The sequence below is a fragment of the Aythya fuligula genome, chromosome 8, assembly GCF_009819795.1.
Source record: "Aythya fuligula isolate bAytFul2 chromosome 8, bAytFul2.pri, whole genome shotgun sequence".
Classification (NCBI taxonomy): Eukaryota; Metazoa; Chordata; class Aves; order Anseriformes; family Anatidae; genus Aythya; species Aythya fuligula.
The window spans coordinates 25,101,780-25,115,767 of NC_045566.1; the positions used below are offsets into that span (position 1 = coordinate 25,101,780).

The 13,988-nt window shown below is 37.0% G+C and overlaps 1 protein-coding gene and 1 long non-coding RNA gene across 2 annotated transcripts in view; one reads left to right on the forward strand and one right to left on the reverse strand.

The window, feature by feature from the left end:
- Nucleotides 1-5,730: 5,730 nt before the first annotated feature.
- Nucleotides 5,731-11,606, reverse strand: LOC116491816. Its single transcript, XR_004253531.1, has 3 exons — nucleotides 11,533-11,606; nucleotides 10,781-10,870; nucleotides 5,731-5,859 (listed from the first exon to the last, which is right to left on the reverse strand). It is a non-coding gene; the product is annotated as an uncharacterized LOC116491816 (long non-coding RNA).
- CRB1 (crumbs cell polarity complex component 1) overlaps nucleotides 8,362-13,988 on the forward strand; it is a 98,146-nt gene continuing 92,519 nt past the window's right edge. Inside the window, exon 1 of the mRNA XM_032192135.1 lies at nucleotides 8,362-8,640. Coding sequence (XP_032048026.1) covers nucleotides 8,565-8,640 — 76 coding nt within the window. The 5' untranslated portion in view covers nucleotides 8,362-8,564. The remainder of the gene's footprint in view (nucleotides 8,641-13,988) is intronic.

Here is a 13,988-nt window from a genome sequence, read left to right on the forward strand (position 1 = left end):
AAATAAATTAATCATGCTTTGAGGCTGGCTGCTGCTAAAAACCTGAAGCAAGACAAGCCTGCTTTCAGTCAAATAAAGCAGTAGTTACCATATATATTGTGCAAGCATGCAGCATAGAAGAAAACTGTTTAACTAAAAATAACTGGAAATACAGAATTAATTCTGCTCAGCTTGTGATCCAATATGTATCAATAGCCAAAGAAGCTTGTACAAGAAATTGCTACAGGTCAGGTATTAAAAAAAAAATCATAATAACCAAAATAAAAACTAAAATAAATGACAACTGAATTAGTAAAACACTAGTATAAATGCAACAGCAGGATGTCTTCCTGTAGTCATTCCAAAGTAAGTGCAACACTTAAAATAATCCTGAAATAATCAACTTGAAAAAATGACCTTAAAAATTAAAGTCATTGTTACAAGGTGATTATTACGGGATTATTACTTTTTTATATAAAAGATATATATATATAAAATAAACAATGACCAACACAGCAAAGCAAGCAAGCAAACAAAAAAAACACCACCACCACCAACAAAAAAAATCAACTTGCTGCCTGGGGTATTGCTGGACCTAAAATCATTTCAGTAAATTCTTGCATTCAGGGTAGTTGTACATGTCTCTTTTGCTATGGCTACCTATTTTCCCAAGATTGATGTTATTTCATTTTAGCAAGCATACTTTTTCAGGAAAAATAGCTGAAGGGGAGAACCAGTTCTTAGTTTTATTTTATTAGACAAAATTCAGAGCCCCTGTAGCACTTCTAAACCAAAGGCTAGCAGAGTTTCTTCTGGAGGAGTCACATTCTCTCAGATCCTATTCTACTGCAGAACTTTTTGTGACATCTGTTAAGCGCAGTGCAGTTTCACTGGTCTCACCCACAATGACTGTGGATGCTCTGTTGTGAATGGTGGTGAAAGGGCTGACATATCTGGATGCCTTTCATAAAGGCCCACAGGCAGTGCCTTTCCTCTTAGGAGCATTTTTGAAATTCTGCTTACACTAGTGCCCTTTATTTGAATCAAGACAGGTAGAAGAGACTTCAAAGGAATCTGGGAGTGAGAATGCTTTTCTTTCTTACTGAAACTATTTTCCTGTTGCCAACCTAAACCAAAGATTGAAATTTTTAATATTTATTACCTTGAAAATATTTGATATAAGAAGTGGCTTGGATTAGTTGAAAGGTTTGGCTGAAGGAATCTTAATATAGTTTTCAAACTTTTGAAAAAACTTCAGAAGTTATTTTACTTGTCCATGGGGGAAAAAAATGAGCAAGAAGGTTATACATTTTTAAATTGTGAAAACATTTTTTCTCAGCAATTTTTAAATAAATGGCCATTTGAAAATGAAACAACCAAAACAAAACAAAAAAAACCCACACCTCTTCCATCTAAAAGACTCCAGAAATTCAAAGACTGACGTGTTAAGAGAAATGACCATCTGTGTTCATATTCCTTCGCAGTGCTTGGAAAACACCTCTCACATTTGCAGTGACATACAGTCCAAAACACTTGTGCTTATTTTTCCGCATGATAAATGTGAGTGGATACATTTTTCTAATTGTTAAGGAACTTGCAAGACTTCCATCAAGTTTGCCCAGATAAAAAGGTTTTCTTCCTGTCTTGAATTACAAGTGCAACACCTACTGTCAAAATCAGCAGGGACTTCCAACAGGTAGAAGGGTATGGCCCTAAATAAATGCCAAATTGTTACAGAATCAGAGTAAGCGGCCAAAAATGGTGCAGTTTGTTAGACTAATGGTCTTCATAACTGCTAATGTAATGTATAGCAAGTACAGTAACTTCTGCCTGCACAGTCCTCAAAAAGTTAATTCCATTTCCTGGCCAGTTAGCCAGTTCTGATTATCGTATCAAAATGAAAGTTGGGGTAATAATATAAGTTACTGGTTTCCTGACTTTTTTTAAAGAGTATGTTACATTAGGACGTTTTTAATAATCTACTTTGTTAACTTAATTCTGAAGTCTGACTTCACTGCTGTAGGAATGGGCACAGTCAAGGTTTGCATGGGTTGAGTAGATTAGCTGAGGACCTGTAGCAAAAGTCCTTCCAAAGTCCTGATGGGGATGGGAAGTTTCACTCTGCAACTTGTGGGTTGGTCAAGTCCTTTACTCTGTGTGGCTGAATGCTAGGAGGAAGTCTTACCCTACTGGCATGAGGAATATGTATGGACAGTGGCCACTGTGAGGAATTCTTGTTTCCTGCTGCTAGCATGTCTGTTCCCATAGGTGCTTCTATATCGAACAAAACATCTAGTGTATAGTCAAGGTATTAGATGCAGTTTCTAATGGCACAATGGTATTTCTGTGATAGCACTAACTACCTTAGAACTGCGGGCTTAGAAACACATGTACCCCAGTATCTCAGAGGCCCAGATTTAGAAGTCCAAGTCCCACAAAACAGCACCTGAGGAATATAGTTGCTAAAGTTCAAATTTGGGTGCTAAGACAAAATGAAATCTCAGCAGCTGCCTGTGCACAACCACAGTCACCAAGGTTTTCACTGTATTGGAGGAAGATGCTATAAAAATGTCTTATTTTACCAAAAGAAATCTTGATACCTTGGAAAATAGAAAGGGCTTTCTGAAATTCAACATGTGCAAAGATCTCCGCATACCCACACGCAGAATCTAAGATGCAGTTAAGCAGTCAAATTCGGCAACAAACCACCTGATGATTTAAGGGGGCCCCTGGATACTACCAGAACACAAATGAATTATAACTGCAATGACCATTCTTTCCCCCTCTCACACTCAACGTGATGCTTAGAGATACTGTGCCATCTCCATCCAGGGGACATTTCACTGGCATGGGAACAGGGTGACAGCACGTCACATGGATGTCATTGTCACTGAAGTCAGTATCACTCCCAGTGAATAAAATAGGTGTGAAATATTCTAAATCAACACAAGTTTGGAAGCCAGAATATTTCATTTTACCTTGTGAACAATATAATTCAAACTGACAATCTTTCAGGACGTAGTTTGATACAAAACTGCAGCCTATAAGAAATGCACTGGCATTAAGATGAATGCTGTCTTAACCGATACTTCGTGGGAACTTGATATCCCTTTGGGGCACTTACTATTACCTATTGTTCCCATAATATTATCTAATACTGTAGCACAGAGACCAACATTTCCAAGAGGAATTTAATACTTGCCAAGACCCATGCTGAGACACTTCAGAGATGCCTGCAGGGAATTTTTGCTTTGCACTTCCTGGAAGTCACATCCTTCAACTGGAAACCTGTAAATTAAAGAGCCCCAGATCATCAGATGCTTTTCAAAACCTTGTCACAAGTAGTCAATACAATGACTGAATTAAAAATAATAAATAAATAAATAAGTGGTATTAGATATAAGGAAAAAAATTAGAAAATTCTCTATTTACCTTTTACAAATATTACTCTTTAATGAGTACTATGAGTACTGTGTTCTGCATTTTCATGGCAAATTACAATACCTCAATGATTTACTACTGCCAACAAATGTGGTTTGCCTCACCTGTCAGCGTGGTGTTGACAGGCTGAACTGGGGAGAGAATTGGTTTCCTGGCCCCCAGCCCAGTGCTCTGCTCATGAAGGAAGGAGGATGCCAGTTTTCTCAATGCGGGATATTTCCTAAGATCAAAATTTCTATTACAGTTTTAGTTACATCTCCTACTTCTCAGCCTCACCATACAATTGTAGTTCTCATCCACAGCATTTACCTGATGTACAGTGTTTACATGTCCAATGTGCATTAAAATCAAGGCATCTTAATCAGTCATCATGGCTTCTTGATTCTCACTTTTTCTCCTCCTCTCCACCACTACCTGGTGGAGTTTTGAGGTCTGAATTCCTTCAGGAGCGGCTTATTATTGATCAGGGGAAGCAATGCAGCACACTAGCTCAAATTATCTTCTAAACACATTTGAAAATGTTTCTTGCCTGTACAATTATCCCTTCTGACACAGACAGGTTTTTCAATTTAATTCCAATTCTTACAGTATGAATTATCTCACTCCGAAGGAAAGGAAAAAAAAAAAAAAGAATTAGAATAGGATTTGTAAGTCTGTTATTGTGTATATTCTGCTGAAGCGGAAAGCATAGAAGTAAAACCTAAATTTACAATCCATTTAGCACTTAATGTATCAGTGCTGTTGTAAAAACCCTACGTGTCTCATTTTATCAAGCACTCATGTGACCTTGACACTCACAGGAAGATTATTGGTACACAGAAACTTCCTGATTAGATGGTTCGTTAGCAGCCAGGTACAGAATACTAATTGCAAATTTTCATCTACATTGACAAGGCCTGACCTATAATTCATCTGGCAGTGGAATTGCTTCGTTGGTGTTATCAACCACACGCTATACAATAAAAAGATGTTATTTTCCAAATTTCAGAGATAATGATCAGGTAATTAAATCACACGCTGCTGAGTTCTGCAAGTCCCAGAGGAATCCTGCAGTACCTCACAGAGGCAGTTTGTTTGGCTAAACATAAATACTCAGGAGAGACTTTGTATGAAAAAAAAAAAAAAAAAAAAAAAAAAAACAGTTCAAACATCTTTCCATAAATACAATGATTGAACAGCGTGCACCTGAAGAAGTGACTGACCACAAGCACGTACCGGCTGCTATCAACCGTGGCCTGAAATTCTTGTAGTCGAACACATGTTTGGAAGCAGTGCCTGGATCATCGCTCCTGCCGTTTCTGTTACACCCAAAAGAAGATACATTTGGGTGAATAAAAAGAAGATACATTTGGGTGAATAAACTTGATGCTTCTGTAATCATACATTTTAAAATACAACCCTTTAGTTTCATAAATCCATTTATAATCTGCAGATTGATAAAACTGAAAGCCCATGCTCTATCTATGTCTTTCGCAAGAGCGTGTTCTACTTTGAATTGCTACTCAGACCAAAGGAGGGAAAAAAGATCAAAGCAAGAATTCAAAGGGAGAAGACAAAAATAATTGTACATATTAATAGCAAAGAAAAGTAAGCTTAAACATAATATTTGCAGACTAACAATATAATAAAATATTTATCAGTGCATAAGCACAGACCAAGTGAATTTCTTATTATCTCTTAAAGGCAGTTAACTTTGCAAGTGTGGTATGAAATCAAAGTACATACAGTTGATCTTGTTGCAAGGTGCCTAGTTAAAATGCAAATAGATTATAGCAGTTCTGTTAATGAAATAAACAATTTGCTGTTACAAAACAATTCTCTATCCACAATACCATTTACATGTTGGTTTGTCCATTCATAATTATCCAAAGGACTCCAACCAAAAATAATGCTATGTATATTAAAAAGGGCATGAGTATCATGAACAGGAAGATGATCTGGTCAAATCCTTTCTTTTTGCAAGCTCCATCATCTGGAGTTTCCAATAAATACTTCAGAAATGTATTCTAACACCCCACACAAGATGACAATATAGATATGTGCTCTTAAGTTCATGCAGAGAGCACCTGCATTTCACTGGGGATAAGTAAAGTATCTTTCTACTGCTGTTCTCTTAAAATGTATGGTTTAGAATTAACCTGCTGTGACGTACTTTAGCTGCAGCTACAATTATACAGATCAAATCCTCCTCATCTTTCTGATACGAGCTTCAAAGCAGCTTTCCAGATGTGTTTATCTGACTTCAACGGGACAGTTTGCATGAGTGAACCAGCACACATCTCCAGAATGTGCAGGATGAGATGTCTCCTAGTGGTTAGAAGGCCCAAGGGTGGCATGGCTGAGTGACTCCATGTCCTCATGCTCCATAGGCTTTTCATAAAATGAAATTCTACTAACGGTGAATAGTGGCACATAACCATTATGAAATTTGGCAAGCACCTAACAGAAGATAAAAAGAAAAAAAATAAAAGAGCATGGCTGAATGCTAGCAAGAAAAAAAAAAAAAAAAAAAAAAAAAAGAAGTCAGAAAAACAAGCAGTGTATAATAAAGCCAGAAGTTTTCTGCATTAGGAATGCAAAGTTAGGGATTGATCTAAAATAGGCTGGAGCTCGTACAGAAAACAAACAAACAAACAAAAAAACTAACGCTATATTTAAAGAACAGAAAATCACAGGATTATATAGGTGGGAAGAGACTTCCAGAGGTCCCTAGTACAACCACCTGCTCAAAGCAGGTCCAGCTTGAGCACACTGCCCAGGACCTTATCCAGCTGAGTTTTGCATATTCACAACCTCTCTAGGCAGTATCAATATCTTCATGACTGCTCCACACTTCCATGAAATCACCCACCTGCTTCCAACCAGTGTTTTAACTATCAGAGACAAAACAAAACATCTTTTTAATAAAAGTTTCAGGTTAGTCAGCAACAAACCATTTGTAAACTGTGTAAACACATTGCCTACTTTCAAGGGAATTATACACTTAATGTGGGTTATTTAACTGCAGTAGTTTCTGTTTATTTTACAATCTAGATTAAAAACATTGTAGCATTTTACAGACTAGAAGAGAGGTCAATTACTTAAGAAAATCACCTATAGTTCTATTTGACCTAGAAGGCACAGAATGGTGTTAGTAAAAATTGCACTTTAAATTGGAGCAACACCAGTCTCACTGCCTATAGCTGGCAGCAAAAGATTTTGGGTTATGAAGTTGGCTGGCCAGAGATGCAGTAAAATATTTTGGAGGACATTACACTGACCAGTATAGTCTGATACCATACCACATTGTAATTATTGCAAAGAAGCAATAGGAACAGAAAGGGCAGCACTTAGGTGAAAGAAAATGGCAACACCAGCCCTTTTCCCTGAGAAAGTGACATAGCCTCTTATTTGTATGACTGCAGAATTTCATCAAAGCTAAACTGTTCTGAGAAAGAAATTGAAAGAATTGAAATTACATTCAGATGTTACGTTTCACTACGTACAGATGATGTTCAGAATATCAGTACTGTGGAAATTCAAACCCTCTCCTGTCAGCAACTTCTAGGAATTGGAGCAATGATAAATTAATTTAGTTTGCTCACCATTAAATTCTAGGATATGCATAGCTCATGAGGAAGAATAAACATTTGAAATAGGTATTGTGAAACACAGAGTTAAGTTTCAAAAAGGATGAAAAAGCAGCTCTTCTGGGCATCTCGTTTGGCTATCCTATAAACAACCCAATTTTAAGAACTTTCAGAAGACCTGGGATTTGTTCATACGCTTTGGTCTGGAAAGACGTGGCACGAGGTTACTGAGCAGCAACTGTGCATGAACAACATGGGAATGAAAGAAGGGTCTTGAAACAGGGAAAGTTTTAAAACTATTCAGTTCACTGAGCTGAAAGAGTGGATGTGTAAGTACCTACCCATTACAAACAACTGCCATAAACTGTCTGAGCATTGTGTGTTTCATGGTATGATATCACAGCAAAGGCAAAGCAGATTTTTGGGGGGCTTGGAAACGCCTGGTCTCTGCACAGTGGCAAGGAGAGCAAGCAGGAAGCACTGAGGGCCAAAGGCCAGAAAGGCATGTAGAAGTGAAGATGGTAGAAAGAGGAGAGGAAAGTCATCTCTTGGCCTGAATGATGCTACTGCGGTGGTTTTCATGGCATAATATATGGTAAACATACATGCTGAACAACACATGGGCTTGTAGGGTACCAGAAGACTAAAGTTTGTATTAGGGTTGTAGCATCTGAAAGTGGCTGCTAGGGCTGTCATCATCTTCCTTCCCCTCCTCTTCTGCTTGGCTAGGACAAGGATTTAAGATCTGTAAACAAAGGTGCAATCAACTGATGAGTCTGAATCTGCAAATGAAAGGTCCTCCCAGCTTCAAAGTTACAACTAATGGACCTGTCCTGATGAAGGGCCTGTACCAGCTCCCAGTTGCTATCCCCTTAAAAAAATAAAAATGGCAAAAGTAAATAAAACCAGTGGAAAAAACAAACAAACAAACAAACAAAAAAACATCGGGCAACAAAATCCCAAACCAACAAAACAAAACAAAAAATTCTGGCAGAGAATCAGCTAATATCTAACTGGGGAAAAAAAAAAAAAAAAAAAAAAAAAAGACTGAATATGGGATAGTTTAATCTTCATGTACTAATGGGGTTATGATACAGAAAAATGCAAAAAGCATGAGGTGTTTATTAGCTGGCTTTATGCAAAAAAAAGCATAGAGTGTTTACACGATGAATCAGAAGATGTAATGGAGCTGTAATAAAAGATAATGCATGCTGAAAGATTAAAAGAGCCCTGTGCATCATCTGCTGTGCTGTGTCAGCCAGACGCGCTGTACCGTTCATGACACTCCGGCAGCAGAAAGCTGGGGAAAGACTCCAGTCCAGTTCACAGACAAATCTGCACCAGGTTTGAAAAATCACTCAGACCTGCTGAAGTAAAACCTTAACAACAACTGCCTTCTGAAGCAAAGTCCGTAGGTTTGCAGGGAACGGACTGACGAGGGTCACAGGCAAAGATGGGCTACAGTGGGCTCAGTGCCTTTGGTACTACCTTGCTTTCAGCGATGAGGAGAAAGCAGTGAGGATCAGCATCAGCCCTCTGGAGAACAGACAACTCGGTGGAGGATGTCCTATCAAGATGAATATGGCTCATTCAAGAATTAACTCTCTACTATTCTTCTACCTCAGTTTTTTGCTGCTCATCCATTTAAAAAGTAAGATTTGTTCTTTTTCTTACTGTTCTGACATGTCCTCTGGGTATATTTGCTAGACGTGCACTTCCAGCAGGAAGCTTGTGTTGTCAGAAGGCTTTAAAAATTTGATGGAGATGCCAAAAAAGATTTGGTCCAAGAAACTAAGTTGTATAAACTCATTGCGTGATAGCTTTCCTGATGTTCACACTTAAACTTTTTTCTTAAATGAAGAATGAAAACATTTTAAATACTTTGCTTCACATATTGAAAGTACAGCAATAAAGCGTTCCGATAAAATTCTAGCATGTTGATACCATTCATCCAGTAAATTCACACTTAACTCTTTAAAATAAAAGTATTTTGCTAAAACTGTACAAGCTATGTGTTTTAGCAGCACACATTGCTTTACTATATAACCTCTTAGCTTTTTAATTAAAATGTCTCCAGAAATTAAACAACTGATATTTGGGGTACTAAATATGTCCATTATAAGAGAGTATAAAAGTCCAACTATTTTTAATAGAAAAAAATATTTACAGCAAACTTTCACATAAACAGAGGTATTCAAAGTGTTGGAAGTCACAATGGGTTTCCTTGACAATTTTGTCAGATGGCTGAGAGTAAATCCAAGCCAAGGAGGCTAAGTGGCCTCAGCTGGCGAGGCTGATGTATGTTTATGAAAAGCAGTAGCTCTTAAACATGTTTAAAATGAAGACAGGCAGGATGTGTGTCTGTCAGAGGAGGCTGTTTGATTTGCGTATGTTGAATGTGAATTGCAGTAAGACAAAGCTTTGAGCAGCTGCCATTAAACAACAAGACTTGGCATTAGCGTGTGGTGTTGTGTAATCTGGGTCACCTTCTGTTGCTGCATCACTCAAATTGTTACTTGGACAGTTTACATCCCAAACTAAATTAAAGACTGAAAAGCAAACAGATGCAGTTAGATCAACTGGCACTGAAAAAATACCTACTTTGAAATGCAGGAAAAATGACATACAGGATGTAAAAAATCCAGTTTTATCCTTGCAGTTTTCTTTGTCAGGGATCTATTGATGTGAATCAGCAAAGCCAAAATGTTCTGAATTATCTCACAACAGGACTTTCTAGGAAAAGAGAGAACAAACCTTCCACTTTCAAAAAGTGGTTTTTAAAATCTGCGCACAGGAGGATGAACAACCAGAAAGTCTGAGACAGAATCTGCTGTCTAATTAAAAGGAAGTAACAGGAATGGCAATAATTAAGAAAACTCATTTATAAACCAGGCATGCAATTTAGAACAAACCACAAATGCTGCAGGAATCGAGGTAACAAATCAGCTGTTTATAAAATTGAAACAGTCACACTGAAAACATCACACACAAAGAAAGCATTGCTGGGATGTAAATGAGAAAAAAGCCTCCCAAAAATAATTTTAAAAAAAAAAAAAAAAAAAAAAAAAAAAAAAGATTAACTACAGGTTTTGGCTTGGACTTTGGCTGAGCTTTGCTTAGCATAGGATATCAAAGGAAAGAAAACTAATCATATGTCATCTTGTGTCTTTTCCTTAACATAGAAGCTGGCTAGGGTGACATTTCAGATGTGGCATGAGTTTTTTTTCTCTGGGATATGGCCATATGGCCGGTCTCAGGCTAGAGGCTTTTCAGTCGTGGAGGACTTGCTTTTCCCCAGGTAGATTTGTGGTAGTTACAAACTGATATAATACAAATTGATATACCAGTGTGCAAAACCTACAGCAGGAGCCAGAATCAGGCTCAGGAGCATCTATCTGTGCACTGTACATGATAATCGTGGGGGTATTTTCTCTCAAGAAAGTCTGTATGCCGCCTGAAACTGCTGAGAACTTCTGTTAATAAAAACTGAACTGTGAACAGGTAAAGCAGGTCGATGCAGAAGAACTGACAGCAATTACCGACTGACTTCCTTATTTAAAAATTAAAGCTGAGAATGACCAAGAGCAAAAAGCAGAGAATAAAGCAGAACAGAGATGATTTCCAATGTGTGTAAACATATCAACCAGGGTTGTTTTTAAGTCAACTGAGTAGATTTGTCTTTCCCCAAAATATTCTAATCATAGATACTACTTAAAGTCTATCATAATTATTTACTCTAAACAACTCGGGAAATACATAGTATTTAGAAGACAAGTTTTCCTGAAGTATACCTGCTTATAATGTTTCTTCCTGCTCATCCTTTCTCCTGAGGTGCACAGTGGTATGCTTGATTGAGAAGTGGGGGACATACACATGGGACACTACGGGATAAAGTGAGACATAGATGGTACACCACAGAACAGTAGATCCTTTAAGAAAAGTTGCAGTTAAATTAAAGCATTTTTCAGGAAAATTGTTCCATAAATATTCTAATATAGCATAAAAGTAATAGGTTGAACTAAAGAAACTTAAACAAATTGTTCAAAAATAATTGTGTTCCCTCCTATTTGTAGAATAGTTAGTTCTTATGTACTTGGGGGAGATTATGAAATACTATTCTTTAATTTCTGTACCATACTAAGAATTAAACTGGTGGTAAGCTTTTATTAAAAATCTTCTGGCTGTACAGAAAGCTTCTATAAAGGTGGAAGTATTATAGAACAGTCCTGTCACTTGTGGCTCCTTTTGAAAACACAGGATGTGTAAAGCTGAGCCTTTACATTTTTTGTAACTATTAACACCACTTAACATCAGACTGTACAGTGACAGGACTACAGCCTGTAAATCACAAAAACAACAATTTCAACAAACAATACTTTTATTTTTATTTTTAACTTTAATTTTAATTATATAGTTCTGAGTGCAATTATGCTTCAAAAAACATTTTAGTGTACTCTACCAGGGGCCCAACACCTGCACAAGTACAAGCATGGATGCTCATAAATGCATGCACTTGATTAAAATAAATAAATAAATAAATTACCTATAGTTCCACCCCTGCAAAGTTCTGTTTCCAAACCCATTCCTCCAAGTGACATTATCAGAAACAGAGGGAACTCTGTCCTAGGAAACATGTAAAGGAAAAAAAAAGAAAAAAAAAAAAAAAAAGATTTTGGCATTACTTGTTCCTGTTTTATTGTAGTAGAAGTTTGAAGGATGCATGGTTCTCTTAAAATCCAATATTTAATTCAGATCTGGAAGTAGGCTTTTATGACTGTCACCTGTGCCGAATACACCCCAAGAGATGATCAAATAGAATTGATTAGCTAATGTGGGCAGTAATCAGTTTCTTGCTGCAAAAACCTTTCTATTAGGGACACTGGTTTTCTTGGATCTTAAGGATGGTGGAACAATTAAAAAATGCACTTTTAGTTGGTGTTTCAAGGGAAATGTGAGACCTCAATCACAATGGTATTGAAGAGCAGTAGAAATTAATGTCAGATATTTTATATAATTAGGACAAAAGGAAGAATTAAATTGTGATGCAGAATTGCTCTACTGAAATACTAGCCCAATTTTTAATGTATCACCAAGATTACCATTTATTGGCACGTTAAAAATAATGGATTTTGGCAGTCTTAAAGTTTACTTTGTTTGCTTCTGGGAAGTGAATTTGCACCAGATAGAATTCCTGCTGCCTGACGTGCCATAGAATGGATTGCGTTTTGCCTCTTTTCTCAACTATTATTTGTATTCATTTGTGAAAATCAATAAACCAGATTTATTAAGGAAGTAATGGACAGCTTTAAAGCAGGAACTCTTTAAAGAAAAGTTTAACTCTTTCAAATTACAGATTTAAAAGAATTTAAAGGTCAACTCTAACAGAACACTACAAGGCTACTTTTATCTCTGAGAAAATTGGTTAAAGAATCTTTTAGTGGATGACTTGTCTTCCTGGAATACACCACTTTTCATGGTGTATTGATTAATGCAATACCTGGAAAGACTTAACTTTGAGGTGATATCTAAAACAACCATCATAGAAAACCCTATAAGTGAAGTAGGTTTTCCAGTTCCCTTAATGTGAAGATGGTGCTCATGGTTATGATTGTTGTAGCTCTGTGTGTAAGCCCTCAACATAAACTGGGTTTATATGCTGCATTAATTGCAAACAATTTGTTTCCAAAAATTACACTAAAACTATGGAAAATTAATCTGTGGTGGATGCAGAGAGTCAGTTCTGCATGAGAAGAGGCCGTGAATCATTAGATGCGATAGTTGACAGGAAGCACATCCCAAATCCAGAACAGCATTGATAAATAAATGCTTGTCTAACAACATTTTCCAGCATATAGCTCTGGGAAGAAAGTTGCCTTAAAAAAAAAAAAAAAAAGTGGGGGGAATTATGACAAACAGAGGTATAAGTTAAGCATTGATATTGGAGGTGATTCTGTCTAGGGTCAAGTGCACATTCACATTTTTTTTTAATCTTAATCCAGTTTACAAGATGTATTTTCCTGTTATATTTCTGTTTTCAACAAACTTTGTAATGGATAATCTACCCATAATGCAGCATTAGCATATTTTTCTTTTGGCAAAAGTAATTTCAAAACTATATGTAATTTTTTAACCTTTCAAGTGACTTTATGACCTTTCAGCTGAGTTGAGAAAATCCCTATTGATTTTGTAATTATTCCCCCAAATGTTTATAAATTAGGAATGGAATTTCCTTTGAGATTGCTATCAGCGTGCACAAAATATCCAAGCTTTATTTGCACCCCTTTTCTGCCCCTCTGAGACACTGAGGCTATGCAGTTTTTCCCTGTGAAGAAGCTCTTTTAGTTTCCTGCAACTACTCCCATTACCGAACTTCCAATTAATGCTTAATTAGTGTTTTAGGAATAAAGCTCTACCTATAACAACATTTGTGGTTTTGCTCATACTGCCCATCCCTCACTCACTCTCAGACAATGCAAGTAGCTTCCTAGCAGAGCACTGTTCAGATGAGCATCTGACACATTCATAGCAGAGGCCGTCCTTCAGCAGGTCCTCATTAGCTTGCTGAGGAGCACAGTACCTGTCGGGGCTGCAGCCACCAATGCTGGAGCACAAGCACCAGGAGCCAGAGGCTTTTCCCTCTGTCCTCATTGCTCTATATTGCACCCGTACTGTATCAAAAATGAAATGTTTTTCAGATGCTTGCCATCATCCTAAAAGAGATTAAAGCAACAGCTTCCTGACCCAATTACAAGGTTTTGGTTTTTCCTCTTTTCATTCATGTATCTCATTACAGATCACACCTCTGTCTCTGGAGTCAAACAAAATCCTGAAAAGGTAGTGTAGTAGCCCTATAATTTTTGAACAAGGAAGTAACTTGGTCAATCTTGTTCCACTTGCATAAAAGTGACATTAAGAACATCCCAACCACATTTGTATTGAATTTGTTTTTAATATACACATAAACCATTCAAAGATGTGTCCATCCAAAGCTTAAAACTA